A 21,741-nucleotide genomic window follows, 5' to 3' on the forward strand; every position below is an offset into this window, starting at 1 on the left:
AGTGTTCTGTCAGGGGAGGGCAGTGTCACACGGGAACAAATCCAGCTGAGACAAAAAAGGACCAACAGTGGTTTCTTTTTTCGATGAGCCAGACTGGATGGGCCAGAGAGTTCTAGGCAAAGAAAACGGCCTGTCACGTAAAAACAAAAACACACGCATAAAATACCACACTGACCTTAGAGGCTTTCTCAGCTTTCAGTTTTCGAACTGCTTCTCCTTGAGAAGCAACTTTGTCAAAAAGTACTTTGGCTTCCGGTGTTTCTGGGCCACTAGGTTCAGAGCTTCTGGTTGGACCTGGGTCTGAATTTTGAGATGAGGAGGGCTGCCCAGGTATATACTCTTTGCCAGTTTTTTCTTTATACTGAGCTTTCAGAGAGAGTAAGCATTCTACAGCTTCATTCACTTTAGCCTGAGATAAAAAAGAAAGGAAAAAAAAAAAGATAATTAAATATTTAATGACTCTTTGCTGAAAAATTCAATGTCATTTGAAAACCATTAATTACCACCAAAGTATTCCTGTAAATAGGGTCATCCTGGAGAAACTCAAGCAAAAAGCACTTATATCATCAGCCTAAGTAACAGTTCAAAGCTAAAGAAAAGTTAGAAATATAAACCATAATCATCCTCCCATAGAAGCCAGCAGCCGTCGAGTCGGTTTCGACTCATGGTGAGCCCACGTGTGTCAGAGTAGAACCGTGCTCCACGGGGGGTTTCAGGGGTTGATTTTTTTGGCAGTAGATTGCCAGGCCTTTCTTTTGAGGTACTTCTAGGTGGATTCGAACCTCCAACCTTTCAGTTAGCTGCAAAGCATGCTGCCTGCACCACCTGGGAGCTCCACCTTTCCATATACAAGCTGCATAAATAAGCGGCAACACATCCACACACATGCAACACCGTCACTTCCTGTTTTACATATGTAAACAGGCAAATAAACATAGGATGCCCACGTGAGCTGTCAAGTCTAAGCTCTGGGTCTGTAAATTGTGTGCAGTCAGAGTTAAAAAATCAGAATAAAGATCAGCCAATTCCTTTGCCTATGCAAGTCTGATTTTCTTCAGTCTATTAAACAGATGCTATATACAGCATTGGAAAAAAAAAAAACACACACACAGTTTGGCATCAACTAAGGAATAGATATAACACTCTTAAAAAGTTTACAATGAGCTTAGAAAGTATGCTGAGGTTTTAATTAGATGCTTACCTGCCCTTTTCATCCTGATATTTCAATTAAATCATAACGGCAAAGAATGATACACTCAGCCCAACCGAGACACTTGGGACTCTAGCAGAGGACAGGAACACAGGTGAAGGGCCCAAGCTAAGCACGTCACCTGAAACGATCTAACAGACCAATACTCCACCAGGAATCTCAAGGCATCAATTAAAAGAAGGAAAAGTGCCTTCCAAGTGCTGTATCCAAGTTTTACTGCTACGTTATTGTTACAATGGCCCAGGTAGCTAAGCGAAACCCAACAAAAGCCAGGAAGAATACTAAGGTGAGGGTCAGGGGAATCCAGGCAAGCACTGAAGAATTGGCATCTGAGACAGAAAACCCCATTTCCTCGAGCAGCTGCTTTAGATACAATGACACACTGCCTACTGCTTTAAAGCATGACATACCCGCACCACAGAGGGCGGTCGGTAAAGGTAAAAGAGGAAACGTACAAAGAGGAGATGAGGGTGGGCTGTCTGACCTGTGCTCCTGACCTGTCTCTTGTTCACAGTCTATGTTTAGAATTGAAAGCGCTTTCACAGCAGGATCTACCTGATCCTAAGATGCAAGAGAACCCAAGTTAATCAGACATCAGAATCGAGAAATAAACTTCCATTAGCTGAAAGAACGAAAATTGGAAAAAAGTTAAGGGACTTTTTCCTGCAGCCATGTCTACAAAAAGAGGCCTACTTGAAAGAAGTTCCATTTTACTTAGCTATTGACTGAGCAGGAAGTCAGATGACACACACCTCACACAGAAAAATCCTTGTTTGGCAAGATTACAATTGGAAGTAATTAAAGGAAAAGTTAAGCTGTGCAAACCACTTCATTACTGAGTGAGATACCCTAAATAGAGTAAAACTACATATACGTTCTGTTCCAAGCCACCGAGGAACAGAACTAAGTAACTAAGTAACCTAATTCAGGCTGTAACTTTTCAAAAAAAGAGTAAAATTATACCACTACACAGTCTTCCCTGATGATTTAGAAAGTACATAAAGAATCATGAGAGGGTCAGAATTTTCAATGTAAAAAAGAATCACAATCATTTTATATATATTTATTTATGGGTTATCATTTTATAGTACAGCATAGTGCTGTGTGCTAAGAGCTCTGGATGGAGTATCTTACCTAACAGACAAAACAACCCTCTCCTCATGTTCCAGAAGAATAAACTAAAGCTTAGAAAGGTCTAAGGACCTACCCTGAAGTCACATCACAAGTGGTAGAGCTAAGATTTCAATCTAGGATCTGGTCTATGATCTTGGCCACTCTCATATAGTTTGCACAGCATTATAGAAGGTGTGAGACAATGATTTCAACATGCGTTTTAATCTCACTAACGGGCCATGAGGAGCCCTGGTGGCATAGTAGTTAAGAGCTCAGTTGCTAATCAAAAGGTCAGCAGTTGGAATCCACCAGGCGCTCCTTGGAAACCATATGGTGCAGTTCTACTATGTCCTACAGGGTTGCTAGAAGTCGGAATCAACGTGATGGAAAGGGGTCATATGCCATGAAAACTGCTTTTCAAAAGAGATCTTTGGTTCTGACTTCTAATATGTTTTTAGAATGCAGAGGACAGAATTGAAGGATGCGGAAAAAAGACTCTCTTAATATTCTTGTTTTCTGGATTTAAAGGTAAACACCTCTTAAATACAAAGAGATGCTGCATGGCGTACTACCAATACAATATTATACAACAGCAGAAGCCTGAAGGCATGTGTTAAATAGATTTTAAGTTGTTAACCGATAGCTGCTTTAAATTTTTTATCTAACATATGCCAACACAAACACGAAAAGCTTACAGTGATCACTGATGTAGGTGAATGAGAAAAGAGACAGCCTACACACAAAGGACTTCAGTAAAGGTTTAAAATGGAAATTGAGGTAAAAGCACTCAAACAGCAATTTTGGCAGCAGCCACAAGCTGGAAGCATTTCTCCAAGGGGAGAGGGGAGAGGAAAGAACTTTAATTGAGGAAAAACCTAGAGCTTTATCAATTTAAAATGATAGTACCTTTTTTAATGGTCTGTGCATCTCAATTCTCAGTGAAAAAAAAAAAAAAAAAAACAGTTTTTTGAAACTTTGTCTATTTTTTCCAGCCCTAAGGATGGTCTCCCACCTTTGTTCCTCATTAGCACACCTGAGAGAACTACACTTCCACCCATCAGTAATAATGAAGCAGAGACCTGACTTGGTGAGGGTGGGGAGTGGGTGAATGGTTATCAGAACAGGACCCTTCCAAGGGTTTGTTTTTTCCTCTTTTTGGGGGTGGTGGTGGTAGGCAGGGAGGGTTCCCGTGGTTGTATTACATAAAAAAGCCTGTCAGGAAATTCAGTGAAGTAAAAGTTCACAGGTTTCAAAGTAGGGCTTTTTTAAAAGTCAACTGATTAGAAAGCTGTTTTTAGCTTAAATACTTAAACCTGTAAGAAAGGGCTCAAGGACTGAACCCTGATCCCAAGATCCACTGCAGCACGGTGGAGCGCCCAGACTACGGAACCAGACAAACCAGGGTCAGAACACCTGTTCTGCTGCTGAGCACCTGGGCCCGCCAGCTCACTCACCTGCATCTCCATTTACCTGCTACTTTTCACTGAAGCAAATCATTAACACGAATTCCTCAGTTTCATAAAAGATCCCTGAACTGAAACCCAAAATTTGGGAACGGGTTTATAGCTAATAATTCTTTTTCTTATTTTATATAATAAATGGCAACAAAATAAAATGATTATTATATTAAATAAAAATAATTCACAATTGCTTAGTCTTATCGTTAACATTCTTTTCGTCAAACTCAATTTATGTGGAGTGGTGCCGGTCAACCTTTGCACCCCCGGCCCTAGAATCCAAAGCATCACGACATTCTCTAGAGACCGTAAGTTCACTGTTTTCCATGCCCCACTCCAAGCAATACTTTAATCCCGTGTTCCAAACACTGCACCCACTTAGATTCCAAATCAGTGAAATCTGCTCAAGATCAAAAATTTCTTCCTTGAAACTATAGCTCAGAACTTCAAACGTTAATATTTAAAATCTGACAAGTGACTTTAATGTTAAAATACCTTAACATTTGGTATTATTCTATCTTTGGTGCACTGTCTGATATGTGCCTGCACACTGTCTGCTTGATCCACTACTTTAAGGCAGCACCTACTGAGCAAGAGCGAAAAGGAAGGAGAGCAGAAGGTGGACTAGAAGGTAGGCTTCCAGGCTTTCATTCCTTGCCAATCTTTTGCGTATGCTCTGCCTGTACTCTTAAAAACTCCTTCACAGTATCACCTATCTGATCCTGAAGCAAAAAAGGAGGGCAAAAAAGAAAGAAAAGTAGAAACAAAACCACCAGTAACTTTTAAGCCTCAACAGCTCACCTTCCTTGCCACTAAATATGACATAAAATAATGACTTTTGTAGGAAATGGAGTGGTTAAGAGGCTTAGACAACTTATTAACATCAAACAATCATAGACTAGCGGAATAAATAATTAAAAAACACTAGCAAAACCCTAACTCTCTGGTTCTCGCAATACAATGCCCACTGCTACCACCTCCACTGGGAACTAACGGAAAGATCAGACTTGGGCATCAGTCAAGGCAGGAATCCAGGCAACTTTGGGGAGGTGCTTTCATAGGCACAGCTTACTTACTGGTTATTAAACAAACGAACAAACAAAAGAACATTATTTGAATCTCATTGGACACGGCTGTTGTGAGGATTAAATAAGAAACTAAGAAAAGCATATAGCACACACTGCCAGATGGGCTCTAAATCTTGGCTCCATTGCCAGCAACTGGACTGGTTCTCTAGAAGAGACGAGAACTCTATTTACTATTGTTAGCATTTAGGGAATAATTACAAGCAGTACACAGAAACACAGTTACGGTATACAGTAGGCACTCAATAAATGTAGGCTAAGCTAACTGAAGTCAGATTCATTTCATATCACATTTACCATTACCTAAAAGTACCTCTCCAACAGCCAAAGAAATCTAGATTTTTACCCAGAGGCTGACTTTTCATAACTTCTACAGTCCTTTCTCATGAAAGCACAATATGATCCATTAACCCAATGGGATGGGAGACGTAGTGGTTGTCAATCCAAATGTAACAGGCTGAGGCGGTCACTACTAGTTGGCCCACTAGTTAGCTGACCGAGAATCAGCACAGAATCTCAATGTACTCAACTCTGAATGAAGACATATGAAGACCCTCAAAAAATTTTCCCCTCTAAGCACATCTCTAAGAGCGTCCATCAGGTGGGTATGGCTCCCCGGCCTGACTGCACGGTGGCAAACATCAAGGGTGTCTGGCCTAAACCTGCACTCCCAGCAGCCCGTGTTCCACAAAGCAAAGCTGTTTTAGGCAGTCATGGCTCTGCAGGACCTTGATTGGCTCACTGAAGATAAAACAGGAAGGGCTGCTCAAGCCTCCCAGTGCTCAGACAGAAAAATACTAATTCCTGGAGCAAAAACCTATGAGCTCCCAAAGCATTTTCCTTCCCCAGCAGATGTCAAAGGTTCGCAGATGAAAATCTCAGGTGGCAGGGTTTCCAGTCAGGTGCTCACCAACTTGGAAGTGAGGTACAAAACTTGCAACCTCAAGTTATCCAATCATTCTGCAACCTAAGCCCAGGACACTGAAGAGACAACAGATGCCCTTAGAACATTTCTGAAAACCCTCAAGCCACAAAAGTCAAGCCCGGAGGCACACCATCCCTCTGTGTTCACGCCACAGCCCAGAATCTACAATTTTTGGCAGCACATCAGGGTCTGATTTCTACCCGGTTGCAGCACTACGTATGTGATCATGTTTTGAACTATGCCACTGTTTGAACACAACTATGTATCTTCATTGGAGCCCTGGTGGCATAGCAGTTCAGAGCTATGGCTGCAAAGGAAAAGGTCAGCAGTTGGAATCTACCAGCCACCCCTTGGGAACCCTATGACGCAGTTCTACTCCGTCCTGTAGGGCGGCTGAGTTGGAACAGGCTCAAGGGCAAAGGGTTTATGTATTTTCATTATTAAACACCATCTTTACTGCAGAGGCCATTCCCTTTGCTTATCTCTCACTTGCACAGCAAGTAATCCTGTTCTACACTAGATGCTACGACTCACTGAACGTTGTGCCTGAAGGTAACAGTAAAACAAGAAGAGAATTTATACTTCAGAGTTTGGTATCATTTGAAACCTCCCCTGTGAAGAGCACGAGATAACAATCACTGGTCAAAAACTCCTTGACAACCTGTGATTCCCTGGATCCACCTCAAACCCTTCTGCCTTTCCTGCTATCTTCTATACCAGTGGTTCTCAAAGCGTGGTCCCAAGACCAGCAGCATCAGCATGTCCTAGGAAACTTGTCAGAAATGAAAATGTTTGGGTTCCATCTCTGACTTAAATAAAGCAGAAGCTCAGGGGGTGGGGCCCAGTAATCTGTTTTAGCAAGCCCCCCAGTAACCCTGACACACAATAGAGTGCCTTCCCCTGAAGTCCCTTCACCAGTTTTCGTCGGGTCAGTCCTGACTCACAGCGACCCTTTGTCCGACAGAACGAAAACACTGTCCTGTCCTGCTCCCGTGCCATCCACCATCCCATAATCGCTCTTTACCTGTAACAGGCTTCTTTCACTTCAGGACTATTTTCAATATTCTTTATGAATCGTTTCCTCCTTCCCTGCCACTCAGGACCACAAGCACTTCTCGGTTCCCACAGGAACTTATACACACCACAGGGGATCACAATCGGCCAGCCCGTAGTTTCCCCTGTCCTTCCTCTAGACTGGATTGTGGGCTGCGGCTCTGTATTTCCAGAGGCTGGCACACGGCAGGTATCAGCAACTGCTGGTTGTGAGGCCACAACATTTGAGCAGACAGTCGGTAAACAAGATGCTTTGTGAGAAGACCGGGCTCCTCTAAGTACCTGAACTCATACAGTTACTTACAACATTGTCCTAACTCATGCAGGTGCACTTACCTTTGGGGCTTTTTCTGCTTTCAGCTTGCGAACGACCTCCCCTTGCGCAGCCACCTCGTCATAGAGAGATTTACCATCCAGAACACTTCCTGGGGATTTAGAGGAAACATTCTCTGCGGCCGCGGCAGGCGGATTTCCAGGTTTATATTCCTGGCCGGTTTTCTCCTTGTATTCAGCTTTCAGAGCCAAAAGCTGTTTCACAGCTGCGTCTATATCTTCCTTGGCTGCTTTCTTGGCTTTCAGCTCACGAACCACATCACCCTGGTCGGCCACTCTACTGTAAAGGACCACGGAGTCCTCAGGTGTTGCACAAGGGCTATTCAGAGACGGTGCCGGCTTTTCCTTACAAGCAGTGCTCTACAGAAGCAGAAAACCAAAAGATAATTAATTCATGTAAAATGTCTTCATACAAAATTATATCGAATTGATTGTCTTATAAGGCTTCAAGTTAAAAATCAAACTTTTTAAATTCCGATCCCTTAAAAAGTTCACATGAATAATCTTCCTAAAAATTTATCCTAATGAAATAATGAGAAGGAAACGAAGGCAGAGGCATATGGGTATTCACTGGAGTATTTTTTATCATAGCATAAAACTGAAGTAGCCTAAATATCAGTAGAGGATTAAATTACTGCTCCGCCACATTCTTGCTGGGTGATCTTGACTTAATTATACTTCAACTTGTTTACTTACTGTAAAATAGTGATAATTGTATTTAATCATCGGGATTGACAGGAAAATAAAACGTAATTGCGGTAGATTAATTACTTCTGTGTGTGGCTTTTCTAGTCACCGTCCTGTTACCTCCCACCCAGGTGATTGTGTGAGGGGGTAACTGTGGCCCACCAAGGGGATTGGTCAGTTTTGCCTTAAAAGAGAGCCAATCCCAAAGCAGGGAGAAGAACTCACCACCACCAAAAATGGAGAGACCTGCAGGAGAAGGTGCAGTGGGCTTCCTGGCCTGCGGAGGGAGAAAGCTGAGTGCCTCTGGGCAGAGACAGAGGGCTAGGCAGAAGCCTATGTCTGACCCACGAATTTGGGACTTGCCAGTCTCCACAATAGTGTGAGCCATTTCCTTTAACAGTTCGTGAGTTCTGGCAGGGAATTAGGGAACCCAAAGACAGCAGGGAGAGTACTGAGGCAAGAGGAAGTAGTTGACGTTAGAGATGATGGAGTGGTACGGCAGCTTGGAAAAGCTGGACATTTGGGACATCTTCAACCTCTGCGGAAGCCCTGGCGGCACAGTGGTTAAGTGCTACAGCTGCTAACCAAAGGGTCGACAGTTCAAATCCGCCAGGTGCTCCTTGGAAACTCTATGGGGCAGTTTTACTCTGTCCTACAGGGTCGCTATGAGTCGGAACCAACTCGACAGCCCTGGGTGTGGTTTTTTTTTTGGGGGGGGAAGCGGTTAATCTCTGCCTCGCAGGAACCAGCTTTGTGCTGATCCTTATAAATTATTCACTTAGCCTGTGTCAGAATGATAGGTTTCACTGCAACAGCCTAGACTCGCTGGAATATGTGGTTTTGGAAAAGGGGTAAACAAGAGAATGAGAAATCGTTGGGGTTCTGGATGGGATTAAAAACAGCAAAAGCTGTTCATGGGATTTAGGAAGGGTGGATCTAACTCCTGAGGAATCGGTTAACTGGATACATATGGAAACATAGTGATACAGAAAGGGCTGACACACAATTCCTTGGTTTCTGTCATCCCTAACAGCTGCAATGGCAGGGAAAGAGATCCGGTCTAGTCAGAGCTACAACCGCTAGTCTCAGGGCTGACCCAGGAAGGAAAAATCGAGTCGGAAGGACAGGCAGTTCCTCTCCGACTGCTGGCCACCAAGAAGGTGGTCTGGGAGGGAAACGGGCAAAACCGAGAGACTGCAGAAACCAGGGGTATGGCGTGAAGGAGTTGCTTCAATTTGTAGATCAGTACCTCAGCTTCCCGAGGACCGTTACTAAAATGGATTGTGAGGGTGACTAATTCAGGGGCGGTGGCTTTAGTTTTGAATGCTACAGAATGGAATAAATCTGTGTAAAGCTCTCAGCAAGAGTGTCTGAGGAAAAGTGAATATCAGTAGGTGTTAAGTACCCCGAGTAACAGTGTGTTTTTAAAAGCGCCCTGAGTAACAGTGTGTTTTTAAAAGTGCCCCGAGTAACAGTGTGTTTTTAAGGATGAGATATAGACTGCTAATAAGGCAAGAACTGTACCTCATCATTGTATAAACAATCTCATATTTATCTAAAAGCATACATTTACAGGTACGTGTTCGTGTAAGCACATGCAACAACTCTAGACATAAGTTCACTAAAGTGACCTCTGCAGAGTGAACAAGCATGTTTCATTCTCGACGTCACGTTCTCTTCCACGCTGTTCCTCTGCCTACCAAAACCCTCCCAACTTTAAAATGCAGGTCACATCATACTTTCCCCATGGATTTTTAAAAATGGTTTTCCACTTAGTTTTTCAGAACAATCTCATCCGTATTCATGAAGTCATGGGTATTAAATCCCAAAATTTCTTATCTACCCCAGAACTGTTGTGGACCTAGGTCCGGTATTTTGAACGGTCTTCAAGACATTTTTATTTGGATAGCTAACAGGCACCTCAAACTGTATCAGAGTTGCATTTTATACAAGGTTTAAGTTCTGAAGTCAGCATGTATGGCAAAACGTACATTCAAAATTACCCCGGGAAAATAAATTCTTTAAAAATTTCTCAATTTTTAATTTTTAGCACGGTAAATATTGATAAATATAACTCAAGTTAACAAAAGCTCTTTGGGTCATCAATCATTTTCAGGTGTGTAAAGAGGTCCTCAGAGTCCTGGGTAATGCAAATGGCTAAGCGCCTGACTACTAGTTGAAAGGTCAGTGGTTCAAACCCACCCATAAGCTCCTCTGAAGATGGGCCTGGAGATCTGCTTCCAAAACGTCACAGCTTTGAAAACCTATGGTACTGTTCTACCCTGCACATATGGGATTGCCATGAGCTGGAATAGGCTCAGCACCAACTGACAACAAAAAAAGGGTCCTGAGTCAAGATGGTCTTGAGAATTGTTGGTATACATACATTATATAAAGAGGCACAAGGATGCTGTCCTATTTACACTGTTATTTCTCATTCATTAGTTCTTGTTCCTTTGGCTCATTTAGTTTTTAATCTGTAACGTCAAAAGCTCAAGCGATGACACTTCCACTGTAAACAGTAAACACTGTAAACTCATGTCTCCTAATAAGCTTAGGGGTGCTCGTCTTCCCTAGTTGAGCTTATCTATCATCTACTTGTCCAGTCGACCAAGACAAAACTAGAAGTCACTCAGTCGTACTGACTCTACTTCCTGAATCCACCCCTAGTGACGATGCTGGATTTAAGTTCTCATCCTCTAGCATCCGGATTTTCCACAGCTCCCATGATAAAAATCAAGCATTATGCAAAAAGCAATGACTAAGAAGCAGGCATGTAGTGTCCAGTTCGAGTTCAAGGTTCAAGAAGAAATAAAAATGATGGAATTTCTTTCAATTCGTGTATCATTTTAAGAATGAAATAAAAATGTTATTGTTAGCCACCACCGAGTAAGCCACCAACTCGTGGTGGCCTCGTGTACAATGGGGCCGGGCTACTGTGATCCACAGGGTTTTCGCTGGCTGGTTTTCAGAAGTAGATCATCAGGCCTTTCTTCAGAGTTTGTCTTAGTCTGTAAGTATTGCTGAAGCTTATTCAGCATCATAGCACCACGAAGCCTCCAGTGACAGACAAGCACTGGCTGCACGTGAGGTACACTGGCCAGGAATCGAACCCAGGTCTTGTACACGTAAGGCAGGTAAGAATTCTACCACTGAACCAACACTGCCCTCCAAAATAAAAATACTTAAAATATTTTATTTTACCATTAAATATTAAGAATGAAATGTAAAATATTTCTTTCAATTTGTGTACAATTTTTTCAAACAAGGAGCTCTGGTGGTGTAATGGCTAAGTGCTTTCCTGCTAAATGAAAGCTCACTGGTTTGAATCCACCAGCTGCTCCATGGGAGAAAGACCTGGTGATCTGCTTCCATAAAGATTACAGCCTGGGAAAACCTATGGGACAGTTCTACTCTGTCATGTAGGGTCACTATGAGTCCTAATCAACTCAAAGGCACATAATATTTTTTCAAATGGCTATGAAGTTATTAGGACACAAATATTTATTTAGTTATGTGGACTTAACCACTTAATAAATAGAACTATTAGGGATTTCTTTTAGCCTAGGGTTACCCTGAAAAATCTTCTGAGAAACTAAGGGTGCTGTGAACTAAGAAGCTTTGAGGACCTCTGGCCTACAGAAAACCTCTTGCCTACTTTCCTAGGCTTGTGGATGACCACCTCTCAAACCTATACCCTGTCTTCCGAGGACAGAAGCTGTTCTCCTGGAATGTCCTCCCACGTTGGTTTCTAGGCAGATTCTAAACTCATTCTTTAAGACAGATTAAGCATTACCTCCAAGATGAAAAAAACAGATCCTCATATTCACTTTTTAAACGGCAACTAAGACAATCGCCTATCATCAGAACAGTTTCTATCCTTTTTTCTGAAGCTCAGGGTCCTAACCATTGGCAGCTCCTCTCCAGGGGCACTAAGGGTTGACAGACAAGTACAGGGTAGGAGCCAGGGAGCCAGGCCACAGCCCTGCTCTGTCAATAACAAGCTTTGCGATCTTGGGGAGTGTTTATCATTTATAAAATGACAGCTAGGACTAGATGGTCCTCAGTGTATTTCTCAACTCTCTAAGCCAATGCTCCTTATTAAATAAAGCATCATGGCTATTAAAAAGATATCTTCTGTGGCTCTTTTAGAGGAGAAAAAGTTTCTAAAACATTCTTTTAATATAGGCTTTCTTTCTGACTTAACAAAATTGTAAAAATCTTAATTTTGTAAGACGTATTAAAGTCTTACATGAAAGGACCAAAAAAAAAAAAAAAAAAACCCAAAAGGCAAGAGTTCTTGTCATCTTCAGTCACAACAGTCAGAAAGCCAACTATTTGTAAAGAAACACATTCTTCTAAACTCTAAGACAAAAATATCACTGACTACGGGTATTTCTGCAGAAGTCTGTATTTACCTCAGTTTTTGTTTCCACTCTGGCCTTTTCCTTTGACCCAGATGTTGGCATTTCCTTTGTATGTCCATCAGGAATGTATATTAAAACGCATGGGGCTTCTCTGCAACTATATGGGCTAAAATAAGAAACCACAATTATCTGAACAGCGATTAAAACTGAATTCCTAGATTCAATGGCACTGAGTTAATGCTTTTCCAGCATTAAAACCAACAGTTCACTATTATTATTAGTGGGTAAACAGCTCACAGTTACTGCTCAACTCAAAGGCTCTTCACAGTAGTGTAAAAACAGTAAATAAATAAAAACTGACCACCTTTTAATGACAAACTTCCATGGATATGAATAAACAAACCCCAGGGGAAAGGCACATCTATCCCTCCTGCCATGAGAAATGGCACTAGTGGATGCCGGTGGCATCACTGGGAGTCCCTGGGGGCACGGATGGTTAAGGCTCAACTACTAGCTGAAAGGGTGGTGGATGGAACCCACCCAGAGGCACCTGGGAAGACAAGCCTGGTGATCTGCTTCTGAAAGGTCACAGCCTTGAAAACCTATGGAGCGGTTCTACTCTGCACACATGGGGTCGCCATGAACTGGGATGGCAACTAACGACGACAACGACGCTATCTCTACAGACTTAAAGGAAATACATTTACGTACTACACCTAATCTGCTGATGTTGTTGTGTGCCAGTGAATTGATTCAACTCATGGCAACCCTTCAAGACAGGGTAGAACCGTCCCATAGCATTTCCAAGTCTGTAATCCTTACAGAAAGGAGCCCTCAGGGAACAAAGGAGCCCTTGGCTGCTAACTGAAAGATGAGCAGTTGGAACCCACCAGCTGCTCTGCAGGAAGAAGATGGGACAGTCTGTTTCAACTTCGATGTCAGTAGGTTTGGTTTCTTTGGAATCTTTGCGGAAGCAGACTGTCCCTCCTTCTCCCCCAGAATGGGTTTGAGCTGTCAACCTTTCAGTAAGCAGCTGGGCATTTAACCACTGTGCCACCAGGGTTCCATAATCTGCTTACAGGCAGAGGACTTCCTGAAAAAAATGTCTAAGAACTTCTCAGTTCTAAAGGGTACAGTAACTAACATAATCTACTGCCCCTGACACCATGCAAAAGCAAAAGATTTCTGCAAATATTGTGGTAAAAACTACAAAGTAAAAATAAAGAGAAAGGGAAACAAAAGCTTAGTTCAACTAGTAAAAGAGGTCTCCCTTGAGCATTGTTCTTTAAAGAATGATCTATATGGGATGGATCAAAGTGACAACAGGAACTCCAAAGATAGGAACCTGACTTAGGGGGCAGTGAGTTTGTGTTAACGAAGGAGAAACAACTCAGAAAAGGAGGGTGAGAATGGCTGCACAATTTGCAGAATGTCATCACCATCATTAAACTCTACATTCAGAAACCGTTAAAAAAAAAAAGGAACATGGACGAAAATATACTGAAAATCCTCCCTCTAATAATCCTATTTCATAGTTGAAAACAAAATACTGATTTGTTATTTTCCCTCTAAATATACCTCATTTTACACAGACAACACGCACTTTCTACATTTGTTGGCCGATCATGTGCCCCCCATGAAATCTTTTCCTAAGAGCTCTATGCTCATTTTTTACAGCAACACGTAAAAAAAATCTGGTGTAGTGGAACTTATGAAAATACCTCATGGGAGGAGGTGTGGCTGGCAAACATAGAAGACGCACTTTATCTGCATGAAAATACAGTACCTGCTGTTTTATTTATATTCTACAATATATCTAATAAAGACAGAAAAAGGTAAAGGCAGTAATTTTCACCCAGAGATAATATATTGAAATTTTTCCCTTATACTTGGACAATGAGAAGGTTAATTAGAGATGGTTTAGTTTTTTTTAGTTTTGGGTGTAAATAATTTGTCAATGTTCAATGCATATTGGTTCTACCTGAGATACCAGAACCAATATCTAAAATATTGCTAAAGTGTTCTAAGTCTGTAATATTAAATTAAAAAAAAAAAAAATTACTGGCAGGTATCAGTATTTTTGTGACAGTTCAATTTTTAAAATATTACTCACTATAAGAACTGTGAGCATTTTCACGTGGCTACTCAGCCACATTTATTTACCTAACAGGCTCATAAGGTTGGTCGCATATGAAGAATCCTCTTCTCTGGAGCTGAATAATGTCCCCTTTTTGTAAATCTTTAAGGCAGGGATCTCCCAGCATTAGTTCTTCACGCTGAAAGATAACATGCTTTTTAAAATCAGAGCACTAAAACAATTCTAATATGCAAGCAGTTGTTCCAGTAACTGAAATATTCCCATTTTAAACAGATATATTAAAAGGTTTACTAATTAAGCACAAACAGTAAAACTCTGAAGTGCTAAAAGAAAAATTCTATTTTTTTTTTTTAAGTCACCGTTTATAAACTGACCAGCTTCATGAAAACTTTCAAGTAACCTGACTGGCATTCCTGCAGCTGTAAATAAATCTGCCATCCTAAGTAGGACACACAACACATGAAGCACATACAGGCCAGGCTGAAAGGCACACTAGCCTGGCAGTTAAGCACAAGGCCCTGGAGCCAGGCTGCCTGGGTTCGAATCCCAAGCTCTACCCTTCATTGTTTGTTCCTGTACTTAGCATTGCTGTGCCTCCCTTCCCGTCACCTGTAAAATGGGAACACTGTATTCTTGGGTTGTAATGAGGATTAATGGAGCTGATACACATAAAGTGTTTCGAACAGTGCCTGACATAAAAAGTGCTATCTAGGTTTCTGGAGAGGCTGGACACAAAAGTAGTTAAGAACATGGACTCAGGAACCAGATCACTGAGGTTTAAATTCCGGTCCTGAGACTTTACACTTAGAGCAAGTTATCTCACCTCCCATACCCCAATTTCCTCACAGAGTTACTACAAGGATGAAATGAGTTACCACCTACTCTGTGCCAGGTACTGCTCTGCTAGTTATTACCGGATTATCATAAAATCCTTGAAGACAACAATCTTAAGTTTATTCTTCCTGAAGAATGAGAAAAACTGTCCTTAATACTCGTAACACAGGCATCAAAGAAACAGAACTGACAAAACCAAATAGTCTTATCCACGGCAATAAACGTGGTTATGCATTTAAACGTTGGCATTTACGCCTCTGGTTCAGGGACTATGCACGCACGCATGCACGCACGCATGCACAGAGCATGGCCCTTCTCTGGCCACTGAATATTCTTTCCCCACTGCTTTGACTCCTCTCACGTTTGCCACCGATCATCCTTTCTCTTGGCTTCATAGACCTCCCTATTCGGTCTGGAGCTATGATCAACTGTTTCAACAAGGCATTTAGAACCACTCCTTCTACTCAACCTTCTGTCTTCTTGTAAATTCTCAGCTTCAATAGCCCCAACTACCTGTTTTCCCTCAGGTCTTCCTCACATCAGTCAACCACTGATTAGTGCATCACAAATAATGCTGACCAGCTACTGACCCTCAGTGCTGCTGAAGCAGCCTTTTATTTTAATCAAATTCCGAAAACCTTTTCCCCTTTATTTGAGGAACCAATTCTTAACTCCTCTCCTGGTCCTTCAATCTCAGCAGATGACCCTCTTTTCATTGCGACTTCAATTTCCCTCTCTTTTCTTTACTCTTGATTCAAAATGAAGAATTCTTTCTCTTTCATAAAGGCTCTTCCTGATTTCTTCATCCCATCTTTTACGTTCTCTTCCAGAAAACTGTTTCACTTAACCTCTCTTGCTCACATTCATTCACCAAGTGCTCACTGAACATCAGTTTGCCAGATACTTACAGGGAGACAATAGTGAGCAAAACCTAAGTGGTCCCTCTCCTCATACTCTTTTCCTTTCTACTGATACCGCCCTCCTTAGTATACATATTTTTAGCAATTAAAAAACAAAACAAAACTTGCCATCCACTAGCTCTGTAAAAATATCCTCTTCTCTTTTAAACCAAGGTTCATTAAAGTGTAATCTTTATTTACTGCTTCTATAACCCCTTCAGGCAAGCTCCTACCCACCGCTGTACTCAGTGCTCAGAAGTCATCACTGGCCTCCTCAGGACCCAAACCAAGGATTCCTCTCCGTCCTCCACCTTCTCCATCACTGGCAGTAGCCCACGGCCCTCTTCCAACACTTACCTCCTCAAACAGTCTTACCCCGGGGTCTCTGCTTAACAACGCAATATCCTGACTACACTAGTATGCTCCTTCCCTGGTTCCACTTCTTTTTTTCCATATCTTATAACATAGCAGATTCCCAAATTATATTCTCAGAACTTCTCTTTTATGTTTATATGGTCTATTCTCAGTAATGTTCTTTATCTATTCCAATAGCTTCAACTACCATCTTTATGCAGATTACTCATTATCAACAACTCTAGCTATGACCTTCAAGCTTTATTTTTAGTATCTAGAAATGTCTACCTATGTATCTGAGTGATGCCTGAAATATAACATTCCCTGAACTGAATGCATCATCTTCTCTCAAATCAACTTAATTTCCTGTCTTGTCTATGTTTGCTAATGCCATCGCTTCCTCCTCAACCCTGGTACCGTCTCTGACTTCTTTCTTTTTCCTAGGTGACATACAGCTTGTACTCTGAAACCATATTTTCCAAATTTTCTATAGTGGATACCAAATTTTAAAAAATAAATGTGTAGATATGTGTTAATCTAGTACAAATATTTCCAAATAAGCACTTCAAATTAATGGTTAAAATTCTAAAGAAACGTTTACATAACAGGAATGGATAAAATGCCGTTTCTTTGCCAAGACTACCTTACTGTTCTTGTTGACATACTGCTTGAAGTCCTCATCCTTTCCAAGCACTGGCTTTGTGATCAGGTGCTCGTAAGTGACACAGATCGCTGGAACAGGAAGTGCATGCATGGTCTCTGCAAGCCAAGTGATCTTAGTGGTTTTCTTGAAGTCTTTATTCTCCAAATTCAACTTTGCATCAAGAGATACAATTTTTCCATCTGTGTTTCTAGATGTAAGATTGAAGTTTTTAAAGAAAGTAAGCCAAAACTGCCACAGATGTGTTATTTTGCACTACAGTATCCACAGTAAGCTCATAAGAAATTCTCTTTGGGAAAAATTTAAAAAAAAATTGATTTAAACTTTTAATACATTGCAGACATACATTAGGGCTAGAGGGGTGGTTAAGAAGAGGAATAAAATACAATCCCTGCTATCAAGACCCTAATAATCCACTGGAGAAGAGACTCGCATATATCTGATGAAGAACACGTACATATTTACAAACTTTAAAGTCATCTGCATTCAGCATTATGAAATCTAAAATATATTTTAAAACACTTATTATTTTAAATCATATGTAATGACTGTGCAACTAGGATTTTGGAGTTAATATAAATTAATCTTAAGCATACTATTTCCCATTTATGTAATCAAATAATAAGCATAAAACATTATAGTTACTATAAAGTTCAAATTCCTCATTAAGCCATCAATTTTAAAGTAAATTTTAGGATAAAGAATATGTTATATATACAAATCCATTCAAAAGACCCTCATACCAGGCAATTATATAATAAGAATTAGATGAAAAAAGGAGCCCTGGTGGCATAGTGGTTAAGAGCCTGCCTGCTAGCCAAAAGGCCAGCAGTTCAAATCCACCAGCTGCTCCTTGGAAACCCTATGGAGCAGTTCTACTCTGTCTTATAGGGTCGCTATGAGTCAGAACTGACCCAAAGGCACCTAACAACAACAAAATATTAGAATTACTTTTTTAGAGCTAGATGTAGTTTTTAATATCAGAAGCAAAAGGTATCCTGATGTCATATTAGTAAACTGCAACATACGTATGAAAAAATTTTTATCTAGGATTTATAGTATCTATGTCTGGGCAGATTTACTAGTCAACAACACGAATAGGTCTGAATTACGGTAAATAAATATATAAATAGAAAAGCCATTGTTCTTCCATAATTCTTTGAAAACAAACAGAAAGTTCTTACTTGTGTATTCTGGTGATGTTGATGTTGCCCCAGTTTATAAATGTGACTGTCTCGCCCTCTGACAGGGTCTCTGCGTCAGCACCTTCAATGAACACTTTGGGACCATACCACACAGGCTTCAAGCCAACATCGGGATTCTGATTAAAAAAAAAAAAAGGCAGAGTGTTAACTGAAAACAAAACTTACTGAACCAAGTATGGAAATTTACATATTCATTCAGTTTACTCTTTAACCAAAGAAAGTTACTTGCATGACCACACTGTTAACACTTCATTCCTGTATTAGGAAGTAAGCACTTTATTTTCCTCCGTTTTTTTAGTTAACATATATGGATCCCCAACTCCACTATTAGCACTTAAATAGGGCACAGTCACTGTAAGCAGTCACACTGGCACTGGAGTAAGGATGGTTAGTCTGAATCCCCACTGAGGCTAACAGAGTCAGAGGAGGCGGTCTGCCCCTGCGGCTACTCCAGGCCTAAGACAATCATTCACTCCTAATCAGTGGCTGTAGAACGTGACAGGACAGCCAGCGTCACCTTAGGACACAGCAGGAAACTGTGGACCTTCGGATTTTAGAAGACAAGTTTTGAGGCAGCCCAGTGTATGTATGGGTAAATATTCTGCCTTTCCAGCATTCCCTAATGAAGGAGAAAATAGATCTAGGGATTAAAACATACGCTTTTATTAAACTTCGGTTTGTTTGATGGGATTCGAAAGAAAAATAAGGGAGAGGGTTTGAAACAAACATTAAACAACGTGTTTAATAAAATATTTGTTTAGTAAATGCATCAGTGCATTTGTGAAAAATCATTCTGCTGTAGCAACTGATACTGTACTGAGCTCAGAACAAGAGAGTCGGGACAGGCTACACACTGGCCACTCTGTGAGGGAGCTGTGGAAATTCCACAGATCCAGTTAGGTGATCCAGGCACAGCTTAAGAGTCTGTTTCCTAATCCATTAGAACAAGAGAGTCGGGACAGGCTACACACTGGCCACTCTGTGAGGGAGCTGTGGAAATTCCACAGATCCAGTTAGGTGATCCAGGCACAGCTTAAGAGTCTGTTTCCTAATCCATTAGAACAAGAGAATCAGGATGGGCTAAACACGGGCCACTCTGTGAGGGAGATGTTAGCCGTGGAAATTCCACAGATCCATTTAAGTGATCCAGGCACAGCTTAAGAGTCTGTTTCCTAATCCATTAGAACAAGAGAATCAGGATGGGCTAAACACGGGCCACTCTGTGAGGGAGATGTTAGCCGTGGAAATTCCACAGATCCAGTTAGGTGATCCAGGCACAGCTTAAGAGTCTGTTTCCTAATCCATTAGAACAAGAGAGTCGGGACAGGCTAAACATGGGCCACTCTGTGAGGGAGATGTTAGCCGTGGAAATTCCACAGATCCATTTAAGTGATCCAGGCACAGCTTAAGAGTCTGTTTCCTAATCCATTAGAACAAGAGAATCAGGATGGGCTAAACACGGGCCACTCTGTGAGGGAGATGTTAGCCGTGGAAATTCCACAGATCCAGTTAGGTGATCCAGGCACAGCTTAAGAGTCTGTTTCCTAATCCATTAGAACAAGAGAGTCGGGACAGGCTAAACACGGACCACTCTGTGAGGGAGATGTTAGCCGTGGAAATTCCACAGATCCATTTAAGTGATCCAGGCACAGCTTAAGAGTCTGTTTCCTAATCCATTAGAACAAGAGAATCAGGATGGGCTAAACACGGGCCACTCTGTGAGGGAGATGTTAGCCGTGGAAATTCCACAGATCCAGTTAGGTGATCCAGGCACAGCTTAAGAGTCTGTTTCCTAATCCATTAGAACAAGAGAGTCGGGACAGGCTAAACATGGGCCACTCTGTGAGGGAGATGTTAGCCGTGGAAATTCCACAGATCCATTTAAGTGATCCAGGCACAGCTTAAGAGTCTGTTTCCTAATCCATTAGAACAAGAGAGTCGGGACAGGCTAAACACGGACCACTCTGTGAGGGAGATGTTAGCCGTGGAAATTCCACAGATCCATTTAAGTGATCCAGGCACAGCTTAAGAGTCTGTTTCCTAATCCATTAGAACAAGAGAGTCGGGACAGGCTAAACATGGGCCACTCTGTGAGGGAGATGTTAGCCGTGGAAATTCCACAGATCCATTTAAGTGATCCAGGCACAGCTTAAGAGTCTGTTTCCTAATCCATTAGAACAAGAGAATCAGGATGGGCTAAACACGGGCCACTCTGTGAGGGAGATGTTAGCCGTGGAAATTCCACAGATCCAGTTAGGTGATCCAGGCACAGCTTAAGAGTCTATTTCCTAAACCATTAGAACAAGAGAATCGGGATGGGCTAAACACGGGCCACTCTGTGAGGGAGATGTTAGCCGTGGAAATTCCACAGATGCAGTTAGGTAATCCAGGCACAGCTTAAGAGTCTGTTTACTAATCTATTAGTTCTTGGTTAACGATGAGCAGTATTTAGTAACTTCATTCAAGCTGTTTGAACACAACTGTCATTTTAACAAATAAGCACCCTGAAGGAGTTTTATTCTGTCGAAATTTTAAAACATTCAGTAAGCCTCACATTTATGTTAGCCGTAGCGGGTGATAAGATACACCACATACCACCATTCACCGTTTTGAACCAGTCAGCCAGATATAAGGCAAGGCCAGAGCCAAATCAAACCAATATCTATTTCTCTCTTTCTCTCACACACCCCTCTCAAGTCTTATTAGGGTTCCCCTAGAAAGAACTTAAATCTTCAAAAAAAAAAAAAAAACCTAATGCCATACACAGAAAGACAATCATATAAGACTACATTTGAGAATATTTATAGCCTTTCACAGCGCATATTCTCTTTATATGTGAGTTAGTCCATGAACATAGCTTTATATGATGAAGATGTTTACAGACAACTTACAAGTGTGGAATAAAAGGGCCTATTTTTGCTTCTAGACTGTCAACCAAGCAGCCATGACTATGCAAGAAGGTAACCACAGCTTAAGTAAGAAGAGAACTTTCTGCTACCGGGATTTAAGATTCACATTCTGAATTTAGATGGTGACGTTTTCACTTCACTGGTACTTTCCAAAATAGAGCAGATGGCAGCGTGACAGACTCTGGGTTCAAGTGGTGATTCATTATTAGTAAGTCTAACGCTTTGTGCCTTAAAGACAAAGGAGATGGGTAGTGGATAAGCTTGCTAATAGAAAATGTGCCTCAGCTTTCAATTAAGAATAAGAGAACGAATTATAATGCCTTGTCATTCAGAATGACTCCAAGCCAAAAAACCAAGCCAGTTGCTGTTGAGTGGATTCCGACTCATAGCGGCCCTGTAGGAAAGAGCAGAACTGCCTCACAGGGTTTCGAAGGAGCAGCTGGTGGATTCCAACCGCCGACCTTCTACTTAGCAGCTGTGCCCTTAACCACTGCGCCATCAGGGCTCCAGAATGACTCCAGGAAGAGATACATTCTTATTATACGTTAGTG

At 41.5% G+C, this 21,741-nt stretch overlaps 1 protein-coding gene across 1 annotated transcript in view; it reads right to left on the reverse strand.

Moving 5' to 3' along the window:
• Positions 1-21,741, reverse strand: part of EPRS1 (glutamyl-prolyl-tRNA synthetase 1) — an 84,043-nt gene that overhangs the window by 28,113 nt on the left and 34,189 nt on the right. The window contains exons 14-19 of the mRNA XM_049867997.1: positions 18,261-18,397; positions 17,059-17,266; positions 14,394-14,506; positions 12,282-12,396; positions 7,180-7,536; positions 176-409 (exon numbers count right to left, since the gene is read on the reverse strand). Of these exons, the coding sequence (XP_049723954.1) occupies positions 176-409; positions 7,180-7,536; positions 12,282-12,396; positions 14,394-14,506; positions 17,059-17,266; positions 18,261-18,397 (1,164 nt within the window). The remainder of the gene's footprint in view (positions 1-175; positions 410-7,179; positions 7,537-12,281; positions 12,397-14,393; positions 14,507-17,058; positions 17,267-18,260; positions 18,398-21,741) is intronic.

This window comes from Elephas maximus, chromosome 24 (genome assembly GCF_024166365.1).
Source record: "Elephas maximus indicus isolate mEleMax1 chromosome 24, mEleMax1 primary haplotype, whole genome shotgun sequence".
NCBI classification, from domain to species: domain Eukaryota; kingdom Metazoa; phylum Chordata; class Mammalia; order Proboscidea; family Elephantidae; genus Elephas; species Elephas maximus.